The sequence below is a fragment of the Mycteria americana genome, chromosome 14, assembly GCF_035582795.1.
Source record: "Mycteria americana isolate JAX WOST 10 ecotype Jacksonville Zoo and Gardens chromosome 14, USCA_MyAme_1.0, whole genome shotgun sequence".
In the NCBI taxonomy this organism is placed as follows: Eukaryota; Metazoa; Chordata; class Aves; order Ciconiiformes; family Ciconiidae; genus Mycteria; species Mycteria americana.
Window position 1 is genome coordinate 5243355 of NC_134378.1, and position 22622 is coordinate 5265976.

At 57.0% G+C, this 22622-nt stretch overlaps 2 protein-coding genes and 1 long non-coding RNA gene across 3 annotated transcripts in view; all 3 read right to left on the reverse strand.

Moving 5' to 3' along the window:
* The window catches only part of IFT52 (intraflagellar transport 52), a 231549-nt gene that overhangs the window by 27370 nt on the left and 181557 nt on the right, over window positions 1-22622 (reverse strand). The window lies entirely within an intron of this gene.
* Window positions 8748-22622, reverse strand: part of SLC32A1 (solute carrier family 32 member 1) — a 37841-nt gene continuing 23966 nt past the window's right edge. Inside the window, exons 2-3 of the mRNA XM_075517073.1 lie at window positions 11768-12553; window positions 8748-10884 (exon numbers count right to left, since the gene is read on the reverse strand). Coding sequence (XP_075373188.1) covers window positions 9697-10884; window positions 11768-12145 — 1566 coding nt within the window. The 5' untranslated portion in view covers window positions 12146-12553 and the 3' untranslated portion in view covers window positions 8748-9696. The remainder of the gene's footprint in view (window positions 10885-11767; window positions 12554-22622) is intronic.
* On the reverse strand, window positions 13299-15962 carry LOC142417048 (uncharacterized). Its single transcript, XR_012777873.1, has 3 exons — window positions 15837-15962; window positions 15499-15661; window positions 13299-13529 (listed from the first exon to the last, which is right to left on the reverse strand). It is a non-coding gene; the product is annotated as an uncharacterized LOC142417048 (long non-coding RNA).

Here is a 22622-nt window from a genome sequence, read left to right on the forward strand (position 1 = left end):
GAGCCCCAGCCGTCCATGCCTGCGAGGCTGGGCTGTGGCCCGAGCCAGGCTGGAGCCCACCTGGAAGGCGAGCAATGGGGCTCTGCCCTCTGCCAGCTGCGCCGCAACCCAGTATCGGTGGAGACCTCCGTGGGGAAGCCTCCTCCATGCCCTCACCGTGCCCAGGGGGTTAGTGACACCATACCAGCCAGGACCATTACCTTTTGTCTTCCCCAGGGCAGTGGAGGAGAGCTCCATCCAGCCCACGTACATAAAGTCAGCCGAAATAGTCCCCTCTCTTTACGGCTTGGGCAGGAACTCAGCAACCGGCACCGGGCGTCCTCAGGAAGCAGAGCACGCAGATGTTCCTCCGGCTGCAGAGTCGAAGGGCACAAGAGTAAGAGGAGAAACAAGCCCTCGGGTGCAGCGCTGGCTGCCCGCCAGCCGGGGACGCAGGGCCAGCTCGTCTGGGCAGCACCCACCGGCGCTCGGTCCCTCCGGGCTCTGCCACCGCTCTGGTGTCCCTCTGGAAAGTGCTCTGGCGCTAGCAGATGGAGGGCACTGGAAGAGAGCTGGGTGGTACTGGTTGGCTGTTTGACTTCTGTACAACAGAAGAAATTTACCCTACAACTGTTAAATCCACAGATTTCTGCTCTCAGGAAAGGATTTTGTTGTTTGATGCTTTTGAGGCGCTGAAACTCGATTTGTCCTCCCTGTGCCTCGGGTGACTGCCCTGGGACCGACGGCTCCCTGGCACAGGAGAAGACATTCCCTGGAAGCACGGGGCCACACGGACCACCAGTGACTCCCCAGCACAGGGCAGGTCCTCACCTGGGGATTCAACATCAGATGCCACCAGATGCCTGGGGCAGCTACAGAGGGCTTTGCCCTGGAGACCCCCATAACTCTCCCTGGAGAGGTGTCCTGGGCAAGCGGTTGTCCCTGTGATGGAGGACACGAGTGGGACAGGTAGATGTGAGCAGGCTTAGCCTCCAGCGTGCAGCCCACCCAGGCACCCAGAGGGGAGACTTTCCCCCCTTGCCCTGCCCCTGTGCGCCCACAGCCACGTCCAGCAGCAGCCGGCAGCAGCTCTCGCCCCTTGCCCGGTGCTGCCCCTTGCCCACGACACGTAACGGACACGTTAGTGCCACGCCGAAGGGGCTGCTGGATGTGGGAGCGCTGGCAGGACACATACATTATATAGGCACGCAGGCACGCATCCCTACAGGTGCTGCAGGCGGGGCCGTGCACCCCTTACAGCGGCACTGGCCTTGGCCCGTTCCCCCACCCAGCACCTGCAGGCTCCTAAACAAAATTAAACAGTTCTAGTAAAGCTGGAGACCTGCTGGTGTCAGTGTTGGGTTTTGCCAGCATTGCTGGTCTTCCTGCGGGGCTGTTTCCCTGCCCTCCAGAGAGCACATCTATGCCAGGAAAACCTCTGGCTGGACCTGGGTGCAGAGGCGATGAGCAGCTCTCGGGCAATTTAACCCCTTCTGTGCACATCTCCTGCCTGGGCTGGACGTAGTCAGACCGTGGTGGGAGCAAGCCCTGGCCACAGAAAGGTGATTTGTTCAGCTGCACCGGCACAGCTCAGAGCCTCCGGACATTGCCTGTGCTTGGAAACATTTTCCTTTTCCCCCCAAGGGCGGAAAGCTGCCTTCACTTCCCCGAGCCCCCCAAGGGGCTGAGGGCTGCGTGGCCCCTCCACAGCTGGGCCTGGTCCCTCCCGGGAGGGCCAGCCCTGGCCGGTGCCGTGCAGCCCGGGGAAGCCACATTTGCAGCTTCTCTAGGGCAGGACACGTCCAGTGGACAACAGGTCCAGCCCGTTGTCTCTACACGCAGAGAAGTACCCTTCTCTCTATTTTAATATTTTATATGCTACGCATATATGCTACTTTATAGGGAAAGGTGTACTATCTTAATCTCCCTATCTAGCAATATCCATAACCATCATAATAAAAGTGTCACTGAAGTGGAGCCACAAAGTCCTGAGCAATTGGAATTGCAGGGAGGGGTCCAGATAAGATTAAAACAAATATTTCTCTAGAGAGCACAAAGCAAGCTTCCATTGACCTGCAGTGAAAGGTGACCTAAAATGTTTGGCTACTCAGGTATCTCTGTTGGGTAAGGAATAGGACAGGGATAGGGATAGGGATAGGGATAGGATATTCATTCAAAGGTCAGAGCCTATTTCTTCATCTTAAGAGGATTCAAGAAATATTAGACTATTGGTGACCAGTGGGGTTCTTTAAATTTTTTTTTTCTCTGTATATATATATATATTTTAGCTTCAAAAAGCCAGGGCTCTGCCCCAGGCATTGCCCTTGATTTTGCCAAGGAGTCCCACATGGGTGCTGGGAAGTTTCCCATGTTTTGGTGAAAGGAGCCAAGAGGAGCCCACTCAGGATCAGGTTTTTATGCCGAAGGACAGCTGAAGTGGGTTTGAGCAACTCTTGCAACTTTCTCTACCTCCATTTCTACAAATATGAGCATGGCAGAGTATTACAGATCTCTTTTAAAGTCTTTTACATCTTCAGAGGAATAAATGCCTGATCTTCTTATTGCCATTAAATTAGTTGGCTGGGACTTTCTTGCTCCCAAGTGGTTTTTAAGTGTAGGCACAGTCTCAGTGAATAAATAACACAAAGTTGGAAGCAGCCTGACTAAGCGACCCTTCCTCTCCTGGCTGGCCAGCCTTGTCCTTGGGGAAGGTGCAATTCTCCTGCTTGCTGTCCTCTCCTCTCCTCCCCAGCAGGACTTCAGGACACATTACAACCTATGTTTTAGAGCCTTTCTTTAAAAAAAAAAAACAGCTTTTGGGGGGATAAGCACCTCTCTTCGCCTGCAGCGCAGTCAGTCTGCCGCAGGGTGCACACTCAGGGCCACCACCCACAGCTCAAGCCCTGAGTGTGACCAGCCTGGCGGGGACAAGGGCAGAGAGGCAGTTCCCTGGCCGGATTGAGCAGGGCTTAGCAGCTCCGAGACGGCTCGGAGAGCTGCACTGCCCGAAAACAGGCCCCTCGCTGCTGGCACGGAGCTGGGTTCATTAGGAAAGCTTGTGGGCGAAGCATCCTGGGAATGCCTCCCCTCTGCCCTGCTCCATCCCCAGCCCATCCCTGTCCCCGAGAGCTGCCGACTCCAGCTCCACTGCACGGGATGCACATTTTCACCCCTTTTTATCCACATGCAAAACCTGGGAAGCAACTGGTGCTGGCACAACTGGAGATTGTCTCCAGCAGAGCTATTTATACTGGGCAGCCCAGTCCAAACTGGGCCAAGCACTGTCAGGACCCGTGAGCCCCTGTGCAAGAGCAGCGGCTCTGCGCTGAAATCTGCTGAGCCCGGCTCTGGCACCGAGCAGGAACAGCCCTCCCTGTCCTGCCGGCGAGGGGGTCGAAGATGCCCCATTAGAGGGATGCCGGGCACAGCACCCCTGAGCTTCACCGGGCCCAGCCTGGCCGCAGAGACGCAGCCTGGGAGACCACAGCCAACACGACCTGAAATTTCTGGTGCAAACCTCACCCTTCTGGGGCTGGCTGCAAAAGCCCAGCGCAGCCCAAGCTTCCTTTCCCTGCGCAGGTGGCCCAGGGACGTGGGGACGCACACGGTCGGTCACCAGCTACCTCTGCTGGTCTGCCAGCTCCTGAAATTACCCAGGGTCAGAAACACTTGTGGCTGCTCCACACGGGAGCTCACCCAGGGAGGTGAGCTGATGTGGGGCTGCGGACACAAGCAGGGTGATGGAAGCTCCTTGTGATGGAGGTTTCCTGGGGGAGGCACAGTTAATGCAAGAAACCTTTCCACCTAGTACAATATTTCCGGGGGAGCAAGGAGGCTGCTCGTCTCCTCTCTGGCTTCCTCCACAGCTGGGAAACAGCCCACTGCTGGAACTCAAACCCGCTCTGCTTCCAGCTGCTGTCCCTGAGCCAGACCCCCACGGAGCAGCTCTCGCACAGGCCAGCCGGGTCCCCGGCAGCAAGGGACGAGCCCTTCACAAAAACCTCTGCCTCTCCCAGATGGGTTCAGGACCTCATTAAGAAAAGGGAAAGTCGCGATCATCCCAGAGAAAGTAAATCGGCGTTACCTGCAGAGAGTGAGGCGCGGGGGGCCGGGCTCCTGGGCTCCGGCAGCGGGGCCGGCGGGCGCTGCCACGCTCCAGCTGCAGAAAGCAGCATATACAGCTCTCCCTCCCGTCGTTCTTATTTTGGCGATTCGGTCTGAAGGTCGAAGGAAAAGTCCGAAGGAGTGGCCTGTGGCAGGAAGTAAATGATTACCCTGCCACTGCCCTCTGAGGGGACCGAGGCACCGGGAGCTGGGTTGGGAGAGGAAAATCCCTCCTTAGGGGGGGATTAGAGGGCAGCTCGCCGGCAGGGAAGTGCAAAGGGTCAGAACAAAGTTCTCTGTTCACCCGAGGCCGTGCCGGGTCACATGCCAAGTCCTAGCAGAGGTAATGAGGCATGGGTCACCTCCCAAACACCAGCAAGACCTCCTGCGTGTGGCCACATCCCATCGCTGACCCACCAGCAATCCACAGAGCTTGCCAGCAAGGAATGAGCTGGGTGAGGTGGAGCCTCGTCCCCTGGCAGCACTGCGTCCGGGGTGGGACATCCAGGGACTTTTACGTGCTTGAACTTTGCGGGTGTGGCAGTCCTGCAGCCCCACCTCTGCCTCCTGCGTGACCCTCCTCTGGCTCCACGCTCCCCATCCTGGGCCACACGTACACAGGAACGAGCACCTGAGCAGCCGACGAGGACCGAGCCCCATGGGCACATCAGAGCTGAGCCCAGCGATTCCTCTTGGAGCCAACATCTCCTGCCTCCATTCATGCCCTCCCTCATTTGCTCCCTGTTCCTCTCCCCTCCCTTCTGCAGGTGCCCAGCACCAGTGGTCACCACATCCCTGCGTGGATGTGTGCCCAAATAACGGTTTGATGTTTGAGCGTGCTGGTGGAGTCACTGCTGGTCACTGGTGGAACCCCAGCTCCTCACCCAAAATACAAACTTCATATGCAGGAGGCATTTTCTGATTACCCAGGAAGGTTTCTTTCACCCTCCAAAGCCCTTCTGCACCTGCCCCTCTCGTGGGAGCGGACCACGATGTAGTTGGTCGATAGGTCCCACAGCTCTGAGAAAACATGAATGGCAGCACAATTCCTCGAGCGTTTGTCAAACTGCAGACCTCTCGCCGTCGGCACGTGCCCATCTCAGCTGGGCCTGTGAATCCCAAAGCAGAGGAGAAAGAAAAAGGGTCACTGGATGGGGAGGCCATTACAAAAGCAAAAGGGTGAGCTGAGGCAGGATTTGAATACACAGACGGGTACAAAGATGTATAAAAACAAATGATGGAGAACATTGATGCTGCCATCAAAATAAGCGTTTTCTGAAACAGTCTGGAATACGTGATTTGGAGCATCCAAGGTTCATGAGGCCAAGACAGCCAACAGCCACTGCAGCCAGGGTCTCCGGCTCCGTGTGCGTGGGGAGAAGGCAGTGCCATGCCTGCCCCTCTATGAGCTCCAGCATCAGCAGCGCACAGAGGAGCGGGCTCAGCCCTCGCCTCGCTCCAGCTCCCACCGATGGTCCTGTTGGGTGGCATGGCCGTGCAGGTGCATGAGGGTAACAGAGATTTGATATTACGCTCATGTCTCGGGGAATGAACCCAAATAGAGGTCCCAATTGTACTTGAGGAACCATAAAGACACAGAGAGAGAAATAAACCTGTTCCCTGCTAGTGCAGAGAGGGCCTTTGTCTGTCTCATTTTCAGAATGAGAAGGTTTAGAGGATTGCAGCACATGACCAGAAGCTACGAAGCTGCAGACAAAAGCCATTTGGAACAGAGATCAGACTTTGCCATCGTGCTGGCTTTTCAGAAGATTTCTGCTTTGTCCAAGTTAAACCTGCTGCTATTTTGGGTTTTATTTTGCTCACTCTGCTGCATCCCCAGCTGATGTGGGCTGCACATCTCCCACAACACCAGCTTCACATATGCTCTCACTAGCATCAGCACAGCATCAAAATGTCTGCTGCGGCAGGCTGGAGGGGGCTGCCTGTATTTCAAGCCCAAGTCACAAGGGCTGCACCGACAGCCGCACTCGTTCCAGCCACCGACAAGTTTAGAGGACAAAGCCTTGGCTTATCGCTCCAGCTTGCTGAGCGGGCTTGTTTCGCGAGCTCGTCGCACGTCAGCCGCGAGCGCGCGTCGGCACCCAGCAGAAACACGGAGGAAAGCGCTTGAGCAGAACTGACAGCGAGACAAAGCCCGTTGGGGCTTTCTGGATAATCGCTGGCTTTACCACAGCTGAAAACTACAGCGAGCCAGACGCTGAGATGCGCTGGCATCCCAGGCATCACAGGGGAGGCAGAGATGCCTCGCAGAGTCCCTCCAGCCCGGTGGTACCTCCGCTCCCCGGGAAGCAGGGGCTTGGGGGGGCTTGCCTAGGCAGGATGCGGGGATTTGAGGTGCCCTTGCAGGGCTGAGGGCACGCTCTGCTCCTGCTCCCCTGCTCTGCACCCTGAGGGATGGGAGCAAGGAGCCCTCGGCTGCCCTGACTTCCTCCTGCTGTCGCAAAAAAGGCACAAATCATCTTACAACCCCAAATACACTCAAAGCAAGAGTCATTTCTGTTCACAAGGGGGGAAAAAAAATGCTGAATTAGGTTTAAAACCTCCGCAACATTAAAGCTTCATAAAACGGTTTCCATCATCACGTGCCCTGAACCAGAGAACCTTTGGCCCCTGAAAACCCGGCAGACACGGGACAGGTTAGGCTGTGAGCGTCCCGCACCCACGCACAGGCAGCGCCCGCGAGGAGGGGCGAGCAAGTGCGCTGCCGCTGCGGCGTGGCAGCCGCCCGGGCTGCCTCCGTTCGCTGCCTGCCATCCGGACGGGGAACACGGGGAGAAAAGGACCCTAAAACCACCGCGGGCAAAGCAGATGCGAGCCCCAGCTGTGCAGAAGAGTGCGTTAACCTTCCAGGGCTCCTCGGCTCTCCACCGACTCCCGGGATCCGCGGGGTGATCTCAGCCCCGCGCAGGGCAGGGAGAAGATGGGCCGGGTCTCCTCCCATGCTGGTCCCTTCTCAGCACCCTAGGGAGAAAACAGAGCTGGGACAGGGCGCTCGCGGCAGGCTGCCCCGAAGGAGGAGCTCCTGGCCCAGCCCCGCCGGCCGGGCTGTCTCCCCGCATCCCGGGCGGGGAGCCGCGCTGGCTCCGGGCCGCGCCGTCGGGCGAGGGCGCTGCGCCGCCGCCGAGGCCCCGGGCTGCGAGCAGGGACAGCCCGCGGGCAGGGCCGGGGGCGGGTAGTCACGGGTCACCGGCACCGGGAGGGGATGGGGATGGGGATGGGGATGGGGATGGGGATGGGTGAGGGTGGGGTGAGGATGGGGTGAGGACGGGGATGGGGATGGGGATGGGGATGATGAGAATAGGGATGAAGATGGGGATGAAGATGAGGATGATGATGAGGATGGGGATGGGGATGGGGTGAGAATAGAGTGAGGATGGGGATGGGGATGATGATGAGGATGAAGATGATGAGAATAGGGATGAAGATGGGAATGAGGATGAAGGTGAAGATGAGGATGAAGATTATGAGGATGAGGATGAAGGTGGGGATGAGGATGAAGATTATGAGGATGAGGATGAGGATGAGGATGAGGATGAGGGTGGGGATGAGGTTGAGAATGGGGATGGGGCACAGCAGGATACCCTCAGGAAAGGGGGCCGGCAAGGAGGAAAACGCGGCTAATCCGGAGGACAGGCACTCCACCACGATGCCTCCTACACCCACCCACGGCACCACACGTCCCTGTCCCCACGCGGAATAAACCCCACAGCTCCCCTGCGCTTTCCTTTCAGAGCCTGCCCGGGAAACCACCCGAAATACTGTTTTCTCCGGGAAGGAGCATCCCCACCCCTGCTGCCCGCAGCCCCTTTCCCCGCTTGTGCTAACCCCCCCCGCCGGTACCGCATTGCGGAGCTGCCCGCTGCCGTCGGGGCCAGCTCCGCCAGCTCGGGCCGGGCGGGGGGGGGGATTCCCAGCCCCTACCAGGGCTCGACACGATTTGGGGGCAATAAGAGGAGCCCCACGGGGACCTCTGCTGTGCCCGGGCTGCGGGAGCGCTGCCGGTGGGTGTGTGTCGTGTCCCCCCCCCCCCCAGTCCCCATCCCCGCTGTGCAGCGGCAACGGGCAGACAACGAATTAGTTGTTGTGGCTTTTAAATCGGTGTAAATCGAGGTGTTTTCGGTCACGGGTGCGGAAGGTGGGGCTGATCCCCGCCGCGGGGGCGGCCGCCCCCGCGGCGGGGATCAGCCCCACGCTCCGCACCCGTGGGCAGGGTAGAGTGAGTTTAGTGCAAGCCAGGGGGTACCTCCAGCCCATTATTTCGTTTATTTCCCCCACACACACTCCGCTGCATTTGTGTCTTTGTAAGGGCTTTCTTCCCCTCCTTCACAAGAACAAAAATCTCAGGGTACATCTGCAAACTCCATCCATCCCCGGGGGCTGAGCACTATGGGGTAACGCAAAGCTGGGGGGGGTGTGTGTGTGAAAGCACCCCCCCCCCAACTGTAGAACGACCCCTTCCCATAATATAATTGTCCTACCTCTTGCAAATAGCTTAATGACCACCCAGCGCTGCCCCTCCGTTACCACCGAGGATGTGCGGTACCCCCGCTGCAAGGATGAACCTCCCTCTGCCCCTGCCCAGCTCCTCCGAGCCCCCCACGAAGCAGGCCAGCCGCATCGACTATGTTTTCTCTTTATTGTTCGATATATTTATGTACCACATTATAGGTTAAAGATAGATTTTTTTTTTTTCCTGATATACATTTTTCATCTTATTTACCACAATGACACCACACGTACATTGGAAACAGCTCCACGGATCTGGTAGATTGCACAGAATGAATTGTGTCGTAGTTTTGTTCCTGTATCCTGAACGACGTCAAATCCAACAATAATTTTTTTTTTAACTTTTCATAATTTAGAAATAACAATTGTTAAAACAAAACAAAACAAAAGTCACCGAGAAGTGGACTCCATGTCTGCAATTTCAACCAGAGGCAAAATATTGTAATCGATGGGAAGCGCTGTTCCTCAGTGTGAATTCGGATGGAAGAATTAAGCAGTCCTGACATCTATGTGACTACGGTGTAAACATTGCAGGCAACTGGCATCGCTGGTCATCAGCCGCTGCTTGGACTTGTTGGGCTGGTCGTACAATCTAGGTCTCATCTACATCCGTCTCACACAGCACAGAACAAAGGTCCCTGCTCCCAGCACCCGCGGCTGGTTCGCTTCCGTCTGTGAGCGCAGGAACCCAGTCCCATCGCATCGGCACCTGTGTTTCAGGTCCTGAAACACTGAATTGCATATCTGTAAGGAGTACTGAAAACTGCGACTGTTTCCCAGCAGCTCATTCGTGGGGGGCCAAGCTTCAGGCAACGAGTGAGGAGATAGGGATGGGGCACCAGATAATTTCCTTCAAAAAATTCTAAATAACAAAAAAATATATTTAAATCTTAGCTTATTTTAAAAGACAGCAGGGCGAACACTTTCATCTCTTATTATTTCCTTTAATTTGCAGATTCTATGACATAGAATTTGTTGGATGCACGTAACGAAAATAATGACTCTTTCCATTAAAGGGATGCAGAATTATTTGGCTATGCAGATGTTCGATGCGATTCTCTTACTGCAACCGACTCTGGCCCCTCCTTAGTCTTCAGCATTGGTTCTGAAGGCCTCTATGAGGCCTTCTAAAGAGTGGATGAACCCAGAGACGCTGCAGATACCACCTATAACGAAAATGGCGACATCAAAGAAGACATGGTGCCACAAGAGCTTCCTCCACAAGAGTTTGAGGTGGAAAAGACTGGGGAGCAGGAAACAGAGCCCTGCGCCTGTGAGGCTCCCAGTAAGACCCATCAAGAGGGCAAAATGCGGCACATAGATAGCCATGAGCAGGGTGAAAACTACCAGGGCACATCTGAGGGTGAGTCCCCAGGACTTGAGCCGCCCGTCACCCCCATAGCAATTGGGGAAGAATGCCCTGTTTCCATCTTGGAAAAGGGACCGCTCCAGGACTTCCACAGCCGCAAAGAACGGCAAGGGGTACGACAGCAAGGCTTTGGCCACCAAGAAAATGTTGACTACTGCCCTAATGGTGGATGGCAAGTTGTCTGTAATGACTTCCTTGGTCTCATCAGCCCAGGTCAGATAGGCGACCAAGGCAAAGAGTCCCTTAAGGATGCAAGCTGCTATGTGAGTCCAGTTCATCATGCAATGAAACTCCTTGGGGTTCTGCATGTTCCCCTCCAAGGAAGGCAGAAAGATCTGAGAGGTGTAGCTGAATACAATGATGCCAATGGAGATGGGAAACTTCTTTACATCAATGTAAAACTTGACTTTGTCCCAAGCCCAGTCGCGTGCCCTGGAGAGGCAGTAGGCGATCACCAAGATGTTGATCACAAAGTGGGCTAATGTGCAGAGCAAGCTGAACTTGGAGACTGCCTTGAGGTTCTTCAAGAATGCACAAGGCAGGAGCACTGCCGTGGCAATGATGGACCATGACTTCTGGGAGACAGGCAGGTTGGGGAAGCTGTTGTACATCAGGTTCCCACTGACCACCACATAGAGGATGCAGGTCATGACCAGTTCAATGATCTGAGCCACGTTCACAATTCTGCCCCCGAGGGTGGGAAAGCGGGGCGCGCAGCAGGCGTTCGCTATGTCCACGTAGGAGTCTCTCACCCTGACTATCTCCCCATCCTCATTCTCTTCATAAAGACAGGCAATAAGGATTTTCCCAGTGTAGCAGCAAACCACTGCAGCGAAAATTATTAAAAAGAGTCCTAAGTATCCACCGTGAAGGATGGCATAGGGCAGGCCCAGAACAAACATCCCCTAGAAAGAGACAAAATGGAAACCGTGTTGCTCGTCTCGCGGAGGGGACCAGGTAGGCGCCCGTACCCGGGCACACGCAGTCGCACAGTCGCAGTCACATGCACGCTCGCTGTCTCGCTTGTACACCATCACACCCACGCAATCGGTCACACAGTCACGCCACGCAGTCGCAGCCATGCACGATTCCACACCTCCCCTTTCTCTCTGACCTACCACCCCCCCAATCACACCCGCGCAATCACACCCGCACTCACGCACACCCGCATAATCGCACCCCGGAGCACCCAGAACAAGCGAGCACAGTTTCGGCGCCTGGGCTTTGCCCCAGTCTCTGCCCTCTCTGTCCCCAGCCCCTCTCAGTGCACCGAGACCCCCGGAGGGGCCAGACCGGGCACCCCCCGGGGTCCCCCTCGCCCCCCGGCCCACGTGCTGGGCAGCCCGACGGGGACACCCGCCAGCCCGGCCCCGCGGGGAGGCTCAAGGGGACGGGGCTGGGGGCCCGGCGCCCCTCCCCGCCTCTGCGCCGTGTTCCGGGGCGGGGGGCAAAGCAGAGGTCCGGGTTTGGGGCTTTTTCCTTTCCTTTTTTAGTCTTTTTTTTCTTTCTTTTTTTCTCTTTTTTTCTCCCTATTTTTTCTCTATCTCCCCCCGCCCTTTTTTTTCCCGTTTTTTCCCCTTTCCCCGAAGCGGATTTGCGATCACCGCGGGGCTGCCGGCGAGCCAGGCTCGGGGCCGGGAGCGGAGCGCGGAGCGGGGCCGGGAGCGGAGCGGGGAGCAGGGCCGGGAGCGGAGCGGGGAGCGGGGAGCAGGGCCGGGAGCGGAGCGCGGAGCGGGGCCGGGAGCGGAGCGGGGAGCGCTCCCCGGTGCCCGGCGGCGGCGGCCGTACCTGGATGGCGTTGGTGACGTTCCAGCCCGCCTCCCAGGCCGTGATCTTGGGCTTGCCCTGCCCGGAGAGCTCCGAGCAGACGCCCGCCTCCTTGGAGGCGGAGGGCGGCAGGGGCCCGGTGCCGTCCCGCTGGTAGTGGATGTCCCCTTCCAGGGGCGGCTCGGCGCCCTCCTCGCCGCCGTCGGACTTGAGGATGTCCATCTGCAGCCCTTGCCGGTGCTCCATGTCCAGGTCGTCGCAGTGGGCGAACCCCACCGCCTCCTCGTCGGTGGCCGCCTGGAAGCCCATCCTCGCGAACATGCCGCTCATCTTCGCCTGGGACTTGTTGGACACCGAGGTGGCCACGTTGGAAAGCTTGCTGCGGAGGAGGGTGGCCATGGTGGCTGGCCGGCCGGCCGGCTCCGCGGCGCGGGGACCCTCGGGGACGGGGAGACCCGACGGGGCGGGGGAGCGGCGGGGCGGCGGACGGGACCTCAGCGCCCGGCGAGGGGCGGCCGCTGCGGGGGCTGCTCCGAGCCGCTACCTCCGCGTCCCGGCGCAGTGCGAGCGGCTCCGCGCCGGGGTGCCCAGGGGCATGACACCGCTGCGGGGAGGTGCGGGCCCGCACGCCCCGCCGCCCGCTCCGCGCTGCTCCGCGCCGCTCCGCGCAGCTCCGCCGGCCCCCGCGGCGGGATCGGGGGGCGAGTCGGGCGGGGATGGGGGGCTGTCAGCAGCCGGCGGCTGTCACCAGACGGGCAGCGCAAGCCCCTGGCAGAGCGCGCCGCGTCTCCATCGCAGTGCGCCCACCTCGCGGAGAGAAGAGGGAGAGGGGAGAGAATTGCTGCATTTCTGGGGGAGGTACCAGCCTCCCCGGCCAAGCCCAGCCTTCCCCCCCCGCCCCACCCACGCCCGCCGGGCCCCGCCGGCAGCGCCGCAGCGCGGACCCCCCCCCGTATCCGCAGCCCCTGCGCTGCCCGCCCTGCCCCACACCCTGCCCCACACCCTGCCCCACACCCGCGCCGCGGGCCCCCGGCCGCCAGCCCCTTCCCCACGGCGAAAAAAAAGAGCCCCGTTGAAGGGGCGGACAAACGGCTCTCGACAGGTTCTTAACGGAATTTTCCTCCTCGCACCCCCTCCCTTCTCATTTGCCTCCCCCCAAAGACCTGCGGCCCCTTCGGAGGCTGGGAACAGCAGCGGCCGCAGCTTGGGCAGCGGAGCACGGCTGGGTGCGGGAGCCCGCGCACTGGGAGCAAGGGCTTGGCTGCCTGCAACCGCTGGTGCCGTCTGGGTGCTCCGAAACCGGAGGGGAACGGGTGCCGGCCCCCGCCCGGGGCTCGCAGCCGGGCGGCAGCGCCTCCGCCCCGCGGAACCGCACCGGCATCGCCCGGCGGCGGCGGGGTACCGGCACCCGGGGGTGCTCGGCCGCAGATTTCTCCTCTTGGTCCCCACCATCTAATGTAGAGATTCGCCTTTCTTTACCAAAAATACCGATGTTTTCGTTTGGCTTCCAAACGCTTATGCTTATTTGTAATTTAAAAGCCTGACGATTTTTTTCTTTATTTAAAATATTTCCGAGGTGAGCAGCCAACGCAGCAAACAACGGCAACGCGAAATCCCTGTCCTGTGCTGTGGCAAAGACAAGTCCAGGGTGGCAGGGGGAGCGCTGGCATTTTGGGGCGGTGTGTGCCGGAGCACGTCCCCTCTGCTGCGGGGAGAATCGTTGTTCTATGAAAAAATAGATGTTCCTCGGAAGGGGGGGTGGGAATCTGGGTTTCGTTTGCTGCTTTGGAAGGCAAAAAAATAACATGTTTTTACTCCAGATGGGCGGAAAAGCCAGCGCTAAATTATTTCCTAATATCGTTGTTGCGGCTGCAGGTGGGATGCGGCACCGAGCAGAGGTGGGGAGCGAAAACCCCCCGGCTCCTCGGAAAAAACCCTTTAACGCCCCTTCTTTTTGTCTGCCAGAATCCAAAAGGAAATTGGGTGCAAAGAGGCTGAAATGCGTCAAAAAAAAAAGAAAATAAAAGAATATCGCCGGTGAGGGCTTTACCCCTAAGGGGGTCTCTTGGCCGCTGCTCCCGGCTCCCGGCGCGGCGGGTGCTGCTAGGGCAGACGGCCCCCCAAAAAGGGGAGGTAAAAGGGGTGCGCATAAAATATTATGGGAACGCTCCTCTGGGAGGGAAGGAAGGCGGCTGGGCGAGGCGCAGCCTTGGCTTGGCGGAGGAATTATTACATGTCAGCGCACAAATAGGTCGAGAAAGCCAAGCGGGGCAGCTTTCGCCCCGGGTTCAGCAGCGTCCTGCCCGCACCCGGGGCCGCGGCGGGGGCCTGACGGGCTGGGATTCAACCGGGGAAAGTGGAAATCCACCGGAGGAGGAAGCGGGGGGCTCGGGCCGTCACCGCTGCCGCCGCTTCGCCTCTTTACAGTCCTGGAAAACGGCCGCTACGGTGAACACCTCGGGGGGGGGGGGGGGAATGGATGTTCATTCAACGATTTCTTTTTTTCTTCTTTTTTTTTTTTTTTAATTTAGCCTAATAATAGTTCATTGTGAAAGCAGAGGTGAAGGAGACCTGTTTCTGGAGGCTGCAGGGGGCATCAGGGAGGAAGGAACGAAAATTCACCCAAACCGCTGTCTGGTGCGTGAATATGTCCTGAAAACGCCCCGGCACATCCCCTCCCCTGTCCCGGCACCCCCAAACCTCGGCCCTGCCCCGGCTGGGAGCCGGCGGGGCACAGCCGCAGCCCCCCAGCACCCCTCGATGCCGGGGAGGGGAAGGGGGCCCCGGCCACTGGCATCCTGCCACGGGTGGAGGAGACGGGCTGCCGGCTGCCCGCTGAGCATCCAGCGTGCTGGGGATGTGCCGGGCTCGGGAGACACCTCTTAGGAAAAAAACAATAAAACAAAAAAAACCCCAAGCCAAATTAAAAAGCCCCACAAAACCAAACCAAACCACCATCACCAAAAAAAACCCCAAACTCCAGGGAGACTGAAACCAAGTCCAGCTTCGCCGGGCCGGTGCGCAGAGGCGTGCCCCGAGCAGGGCTGCCCTGCGGGGGCCGTGGGACCCCCGTCCCCGCCTGCGGACTCGGGCCGTGTCTCCGGGCGGGGATGCCGGGGGGCGGCGGGTCTCCTTCCCGCTGCCGGCTGCGGCAGTGCCCCTCCTCGCCCGAGGGACCCCTCGCCCCACACCCCCGGCAAAGCACCGCTGCCCGCCGAGCCTTGGCGGACGGCGAGGCGAGCTGGGGGGTGCAGGAGATGCAGGGGGTGCGCGGGGATGCCGGGGGGCTGCGGGGGATGCTGAGGAGTTCAGAGACACCAGGGGGCCGAGGGAGACAGGAGCTGGGGGTGGGGGGTGCCGGGGGTGCCTCTGTGCCCGCTCGGTGATCCCACCCCCGGTTCTAACGCGGGGAAGCGGACCCTGCACCCCCCGCCTCCCCCGCCGCTGCTGGGGCGCACCTCGGAGCCGCCGCCGGCAGCACCCGGCCTCGGTGCCCGGCTGGAAGCACCTCCCCGGGACCCCCCTGCCCCCGGGACGGCGGCTCGCTCCTGCCCCGAGTCCAGAGGAGGGAGGAAAAGACTTTCTGCAGCAGCGGCTGGAAAAAAAAAACCCTGAACTTCTACCGGCGGCTAAAACCGGGCACAAAGCACACAGAAAGGAGGGGGGCGGGGGGGGGGGGGAATAGAGGAAAGAGGCCGAGGAAGAGAGGAAAGCGAAGCCCGGAGAGATGAGAGGAGGGTCGGGGCATTTACCTCCGCTGCTCTCCCCATCGCCGCCCGCAGCGCGCCGCTCCGCCGGGGAGCTGGGGTGGAGCGAGCAGGGGGGAGGCTGGAGGGGCGGATGGACGGACGGACGGACGGACGGATGGACGGACGGACGGAGGCAGCCGCGTCACTCCTGGGCTCCCCCTAACTCCTAATTAACCCAAGAAGGATAACGGTGCCAAACCTTATCCAAAGGTTAGCGGCTCTCAGGGGGGCGTTTGAGCTGCAAATCGTTTCAGCCGAAGCTCAAAGGCGAGAGCGAGCCTGCAAACGAGCGCAGCCCTCCCCTCTGCCCGGGGCTGGCGCTGGGGGGGCCTGGCACTGACCGCGCTCTCTGCAGCCGCTCCCCGGGGCGGGCTGAGGGTCTCGCCATCCCCGGGCAGCCCAGGGCTGGGGGTGTGCAGCCCTGCTCCTGGGGGAACAGCTCGCCCAGACACCCCCCGTCCTCCCCAGGCACCGGCAGATCCAGCAGAGAAGCGACTCTGCCTTATCTCCGCAGAGCAGGCTCGGGGCGGGGCGGGGGTTGTGGCTGGGTCTTCTCATTAATAAACTGAGGGAAAAGAGCTATTCATGCTCAAAAATCTTTTAAGGAAAGCAGGAAAGGCCAGCCCCGGGTGGGCTGCCTTTCTACAGCCTTCACCGACAGCCCCTCTCCAGACTGCTGGGCAACACAGTGTGGTGGCAGTTGCATGAAGGTGCAATTATTTGGGGGCAGGACAAGCATTGGTCCTAGTTCACTGCTCAGTCAGGCTCCCAAACCCTAAAGGATTTGATTCTCATGGGCTTTGGTGGAAAGTGAACTGCCTCAAAGACACCGTGCTGCAAATCGTGTCCGTATAAAAAAGAGGACTTGCAATTCCTGCATGCTCAGCTTCATCCTCCTCTGTAATACTCACGAAAAGCGTGGGCGTCCGAATGCAGGCGTGTATTCCTGCATTCTGATTCCTGCTCAGCCTCCTTGCTTATGCCACAATATTTCCCCATACCCATAAAACCTGCTGCTGGGCATCGTCAGCAGAGCTGCCAGCTGCAGACACAAGAAGGCCGGGGGGAAACCTTTTCCCTAATCAGCCGAGAAGCTTCCCCGACCACATCTGCCCAAGGACCAGCCTGCCCAGAGCAGACCTAATGCAGGTCAGCCCAGACACTCGCTCCTGGAGAAGCAGCCACCCCTCCCGGACATGTACGTGTGTACCTAGAGATGTGATCGCAGGAGTCAGAAGCGGTCCACCTTGCCCCCAGCCGTCGCTAAAAGCACCTCCTGGGTTTATTGCCCAGGCCGTTACCATCCCCGCAGCATCAGAGATGCACAAGCTCATCCTCCGCTCTGGACCACGAGTGGCTGTGCAGCAGCGAGCTTTATCGCAGCTCTGCCTCCCCGTCCCCCCTCCGGCACCGCGCAGGGGAACTCTGACAGGATAATAAAGAGTTGCACAATATACTATAAAAAGGCAATTAGATAAACTGCTGGATTGGGACCAGCTCCCGTGACCTAGTTAATAGCTCTGGGAATTTCGGGAGGGTAGGGAAGGAAACAGCATCGGTGTCAGTACGCGGTGCAGGGCGAGGGGGTTTTGGAGGGGAGGAAGGGCTGCGGTCTGCAGCACGCACCCTGGAAATGCCCTGAGAAAGCAGCCCCACCATAGCGTAGCAAACATCCCTGCCTTGGGTTACACCTTCTCCTTACTTGCCCATGTTTAGAGCTTGCCGTCAGCATTTAGGGTAAAACGCTGGATATAGAACCAGTTCTCACAGAAGCTGCTGTTCGGTTTGTGCTCTGGATCTTGAGGCTGAATTCATGCACAATGTGGTGTTCAAGACAAAGACAGCTGTAGCCAGAATGACAGATACTTTGCAGTAAGATAACCATTGCAGAGTAAAATCCAAAAGCAAAGTCTCCAGGAGAAAGCCCGCAGTGGATGTCCCCGCTTTATTGAATTTTTTTCCTGAACACAAAATGGCTGCCTAAATTATAGAGACATAAAACAAGACAGAGCATATACAGGGCTGGGAATATCATAATTTTAGATTAACACGGGTTGCAATAAGAAAATTCGCCTGAAGAACACATGAAAACTAAAGAAAGGCTTCTTGATTTAACCTCACTGTTCCTAAAATAGACGACTTCTGATCTGTAACTTGGGAGACAGTATGTACATGAATTTCTATGATTTTCATTTCCCACCATTATCATCTATAAACTAAAAATTCATTTGCAATTTGACCACGACTTGTTCTCAAAGATACTTCCAATAAGTTGGAATTAAATTTAACTCATAGTTTGTCTTTACTGTTGACATGAAAATTAAGTGACAGCCATTGGTTACTTGTGATGCCAAATTCCCAGCTCACTATGCAAGTAGTATTGTTCCCATGAGCTTAACAGCATTTTCATTGACTTAATATATAAAGCTTCATCACTGTCAAGTTAAATATTCATATATGTACATGTTCTTGTATTTCATAGGAAATGACTATGGACTGGGAAAGGAAAGTGCATAGTTCATACATGCCAAGCTTTTTAAGGTCACCTTGCAAATAAAAAGCCCTTCTCTCCTGCTACAGTTGTAGAGTCTAAGTGCTGTTTTTCAAAATGTCATTATCATGCTCCCCAGTCCTAGATTGGCTGTTTTCTTCCAGCATAAAGTTATTTATGGGTTGTGGTTTTTTCTTTTTCCTTTTCTTTCTGATTTTAAACAAAATGGGGGTCAACTTGCAATGAAAGCACAAGTTGCAGAGACCTGAGCGTTACCTATAGCTATAGGCTAGCTGGCGGTGACTGCACAGGCAGCATCCGTGCCCGTCTCGCCCAGCCCAGCCCGGTGTATTCCCGGGCAGAGAAGGAACGAGGAGCCTGCCCGGGAGGGCGCGTGTTCGGCCGCTCGGCTCGGTCAAGGGACAAACACTTACGATGTCCCTTGCTTGCTCTGCTGACCCCGGCCCTGCTCCCCGCAGAGCGCTCAGCTCCTCGTGCAGCGGCCTCCGGACCCAGCAACCGCTGCCTGGATCCGACCCTTCTCCTCCTGGTCCCGTACCTGGTCATATCCCGGCTGGGAAATGGTGTTTCAAAGCATGGAATAAAAGCTGCTGTAACAAACAGTGACGGGTCTGTACGGGAAATGTCTCCCTAAGCAGCCTGTGGTCAGATGATTCTCCAGTACTGGAGAGTTTTTATATCATCTGTGGTTTTTTCTTACGTTTTTTCTCTTTTTTTTTTAATTATTTTTTCTGAATTTTTTTTAATCAGAGCAGGCTGTGAGGAAGGGTCTCTCAGAGCAGAGGGACAGAGGGACGGTGCTGGCAGCCAGCTCGCCTTTGGGGTGTTTCTTGTCGGGAGGGCTCAATCTCAGCCAGCTCCATCCCCCATCTGTCCATTTTCCTTCTCCATTTTGTGTCCATTTCTGATAAAAGCAAGTCGATGTCACAGACAGTTGCTCACATCTCTTGCAAACATCTCCCAGCCCCATCCAAAAGCCAAGACCAGCACATTGGGAAAACCTGGCCCCCACTTTGTGATATCCCGGGCAATTCAGCCAAGGCTAACAAGGGGAGGCAGCAGGCACAGGCTTGTGTATCTTCCTTGAACAGGACCTTGTTCAGTATTTCGGAGTGACACAAACAGGGTACACCTAAGCCAGGGTCTGGTGCTACCGGCAAAATTGCAGTCGGGTCTCTGAACCCAGCCCCCGCATCTCTCTGTGGAGCCTCACGCACGGAGGCTGCTATTTCCAGAGGCAGGATTTGGATGTGCAGCCTCTGCGTGCTGATATCACCAATTAGTTTGGTTTTTTTTTTGCCAGAGGCCAAAACTAAAAGCTGCGTAAAGGATACAGTCAAAATCTGAGAGGAGAAAAACGCCGTATGAGGCTATTACCATGCCGTAAGGAAAACCAAAGGGCAAAGCGAGGTATGTCATTGCTCGATCCAAAGGGAAAGACAGCTCAGCCCACAGCAACACTTCCAGTGCCGCTGCGTCTGCTGCTGGAGAGGATGAGACAGAAAACCTCACCTCGTGCTGGTGTTTGCGAGTCCTCTGAATGCCCACTGCTAGCTACTGAGATACCGGTGCTTGTGGGCGAGGACTGGACGCTGCACTTGATTCAGCTTCCCTTGCTCTGCAGTGCGGGCACAGTCCTGCTCTTAAAAAAAAAAAAAAATAAAGCATAGCAAAAAAAAAACAACTTCTTTTTTGCAGAAAGGCTCCACACGCAGTGTTCTCTTTCATCCCACACGTACCAGTGTGAGCACTGCAATGCACAGTGCTGGGAAAACACGCTACTGCCCAAGGAGGGTGAAAGCGCCGGGCTTTCTGCAGCCAAAAGGGCAGAACCAGCCTTCCTGGGACTAACAGTGTTAAGTGAGGGTAAATGCAAGGAAATATGGTTTACCCGTGTCTAACGCAAGCAATAGAGAACCTACTTATTTCGGGCATGGCTCAAAGAGATCAGCTAATCATGGTGTCTTAATTCGCTGTTGCATCCTGCCTCTGCCAAGTGCCTAATCCTCGATACAACGGAGCAGCAGATCGTCTCACGCTGCAGACAGCTCCTCCGTGCTGACTCCGGATCGGGTCACGGGGACAGCACGTATTCATTGTGGTATAAATGCAGCATTTCTATATAGTTTATCAAATACCCTGACCTGGAAAGCTTTCCTGTCAGCGCTTCAGATTAGGAAAACTGGGACGGAGTAATATTTATTGTCCTTACGAGCAGGCGAGCAGCGAGCCGCACTGCAGGAGCATCCCCTTCCAGAGGCACCAAAGGAGTCCAGCCAGCACCCGTGGGTCTCAGCATCAACCCCACATGCAGAAGACCAGACCGCTGCAGAGAGGCTATTCTTCTTTAATCTAGTGTAACGTACAGAAAGAAAACAGATATTGGGACATGACTGAAATTATCCCTTGCCAGGAGACAATAAGAAGGGAACAGACCATGAGCTGGAAGTCGCAGCTGTAGCAGAGGATGTATTTTTTGTGACACGGCAGCATACACTTCAGCTGCGCCACACAGCAAATATTTCAGCAAAATAGAAATTTCACCTGTTACCGCTGCCGAAAACCCCACGGGAGGTTTGCTGTCAGGCTTCCCGGCGAGCTGCTCCGCACCGGGGAGAGGCCGAAATGGGCCCAGGCGCGTGCACGGAGCAGCCAGCCCGGCGCAGCCAGGGTGGCCCTCGCCCAGGGGTCTGCTCGGCTGCTGCCAGGAGCCTGAGGGTATCTGGTTAATGCGTGTTACAGGGACAACTTCTGTGCCCTTCCATGAATTTAGCTTAAGCCTTTGAATTAAGAGGGGAAGGCAAACGGGATTCAAAAAAAATAACAGTGCTTGGCACCCTCCCCCCCCATTCAGAAATACCACCTATGCATATATATATATATATGCATACACGTGTATATGTGCTCATCATGACACGTACCTCCTTGCACCTGCAAAACTGGGCAAAAATGCTCCTGTTACCATCGAGAAAGCTGAGAAACCAAGAACGCACAGCCGGGGGATGCTGGCTCCCAGCTCCCTGGTCCCCGTCCCCTGCTCGCTCTGCCCAGAGCTGTTCTTGCGGCCGCCACCCCAGTGGTGCCCGGGCTTTGCTCAGGGCTGGCTGCGTCGTGCTCCCGGCGCTGCTGTGTGGGTGGGAAGCGCTGTTATTCTGGCTTTCAAACACGATAAATAGAGGCATGAAGAGACAGGTACAGCGGGTACACACGCATCTAAATCCCACACTACCTCCTGCAGAAAACGGCAGTTAAGCGCTTCATTATGTATATAAGTTTTGGCCGAAATTACTAGTATAAACAGACTTTTTTTCTCCCGACAACAGACATCACACTAATAACGTCTGAATCCCAAGCCTGTGCCTTTGTCACAGGAGCCTCCACTTTATGCTTTAGCCGTTGGCTCCGATTCCTTTTTAAACACCCTGCTCTTCCAGACTGAAAAACCTTCTTTTCTAAAAAAATATTGTTTGGTTTGGTTTGGGGTTTTTTTGCATTTTCTTTTTATTGTGTTGACCCTATTTTAGCCTTGAAAACCCATCACAGCAAACAGCCCCCCAAAGCAGCGATGGCACGCTCCCCTGGGGTACTCTCTGTGCACCAAAGCAGCATTTCTGCTCCCTCTCTCCCTCCTGGCTGGCGAGCGGAGGGCGGCAGCACGGGGCTGCCCGAGGCCCAGGGACGCTCGCGGGCCAGCGAGGCCGCTGCCACCCCTCTGCCGAGCACACCGGCAGCCCGGCCCGGCGCGGTGCATCTGGCCGGGACACACCGTAGGTTTTGGAGGGGGCTTTACCCTCCTGCGCTGCTGCTCTTCCATCTCGCCCCGCGCTGCAGGCTCAAGCGCTGGGGAATCTTGCTGCGCGATTTGCCGTTCCCCCGCACCGCTTTCTTCCTGGGGTAGCTCCTGACAGAAAAAGGGGGACACGCTGCTTTGGGAAGTGCGTCGACGTGTCCCATGAAAGGGTCCGTGAATGCACCAGCCGGGGTCACTGTGTTTGTGGCTCAGGAGCTTTCCAAAACCAGTCAGGACCACGGCCTCGTACGTGTCCACGTGGCTGGCGAACTGCTTCGGGACTGGCTATGGCTGCCTGTCTTCCTAAGGCTTATAACTGCTCTGAGCAGCAGGCTCTCAGCTTCTCAATGACCACGGAGCCTGAAGGCTAAACGGGGCCCAGATTCACTCTCAGAGCATGTTTTAGAGGCCCATAGGGTCCATCACCCTGAATTTATTTGAATGCTGCTAGTGCTCAGGTGACCAGACTGGCTTGCGTGGTTTCCTTGGCATGGTCCCTGGAGGAGGAAACAATTTCCCAGCCCCTTCGAGTCTCCAGTTCTGCTGGAAACCCAAAGGGAAGGAAGGGCAGGAATTTCTTGACTGCTCCGTCTCTCCAGCATCTGTAATGATGTCTCCATCATAAAACAGAACGAAGGGCAGAGATCCCAAAGTGCTAAAGCCCCAAAGCCACAAGTCTGAAGACCAGAGCTTTGACTTACCAGTGTGTGCCGCTGTGGTCTAACCATGTCAACCCACCCGAGAACCAGGCCTCGCTGGCTTGGGTGTTGTGCTGGGCTAACGCTGAAACCCTGCTGTGTAGACACCTAAATCAAAGCTGCATTT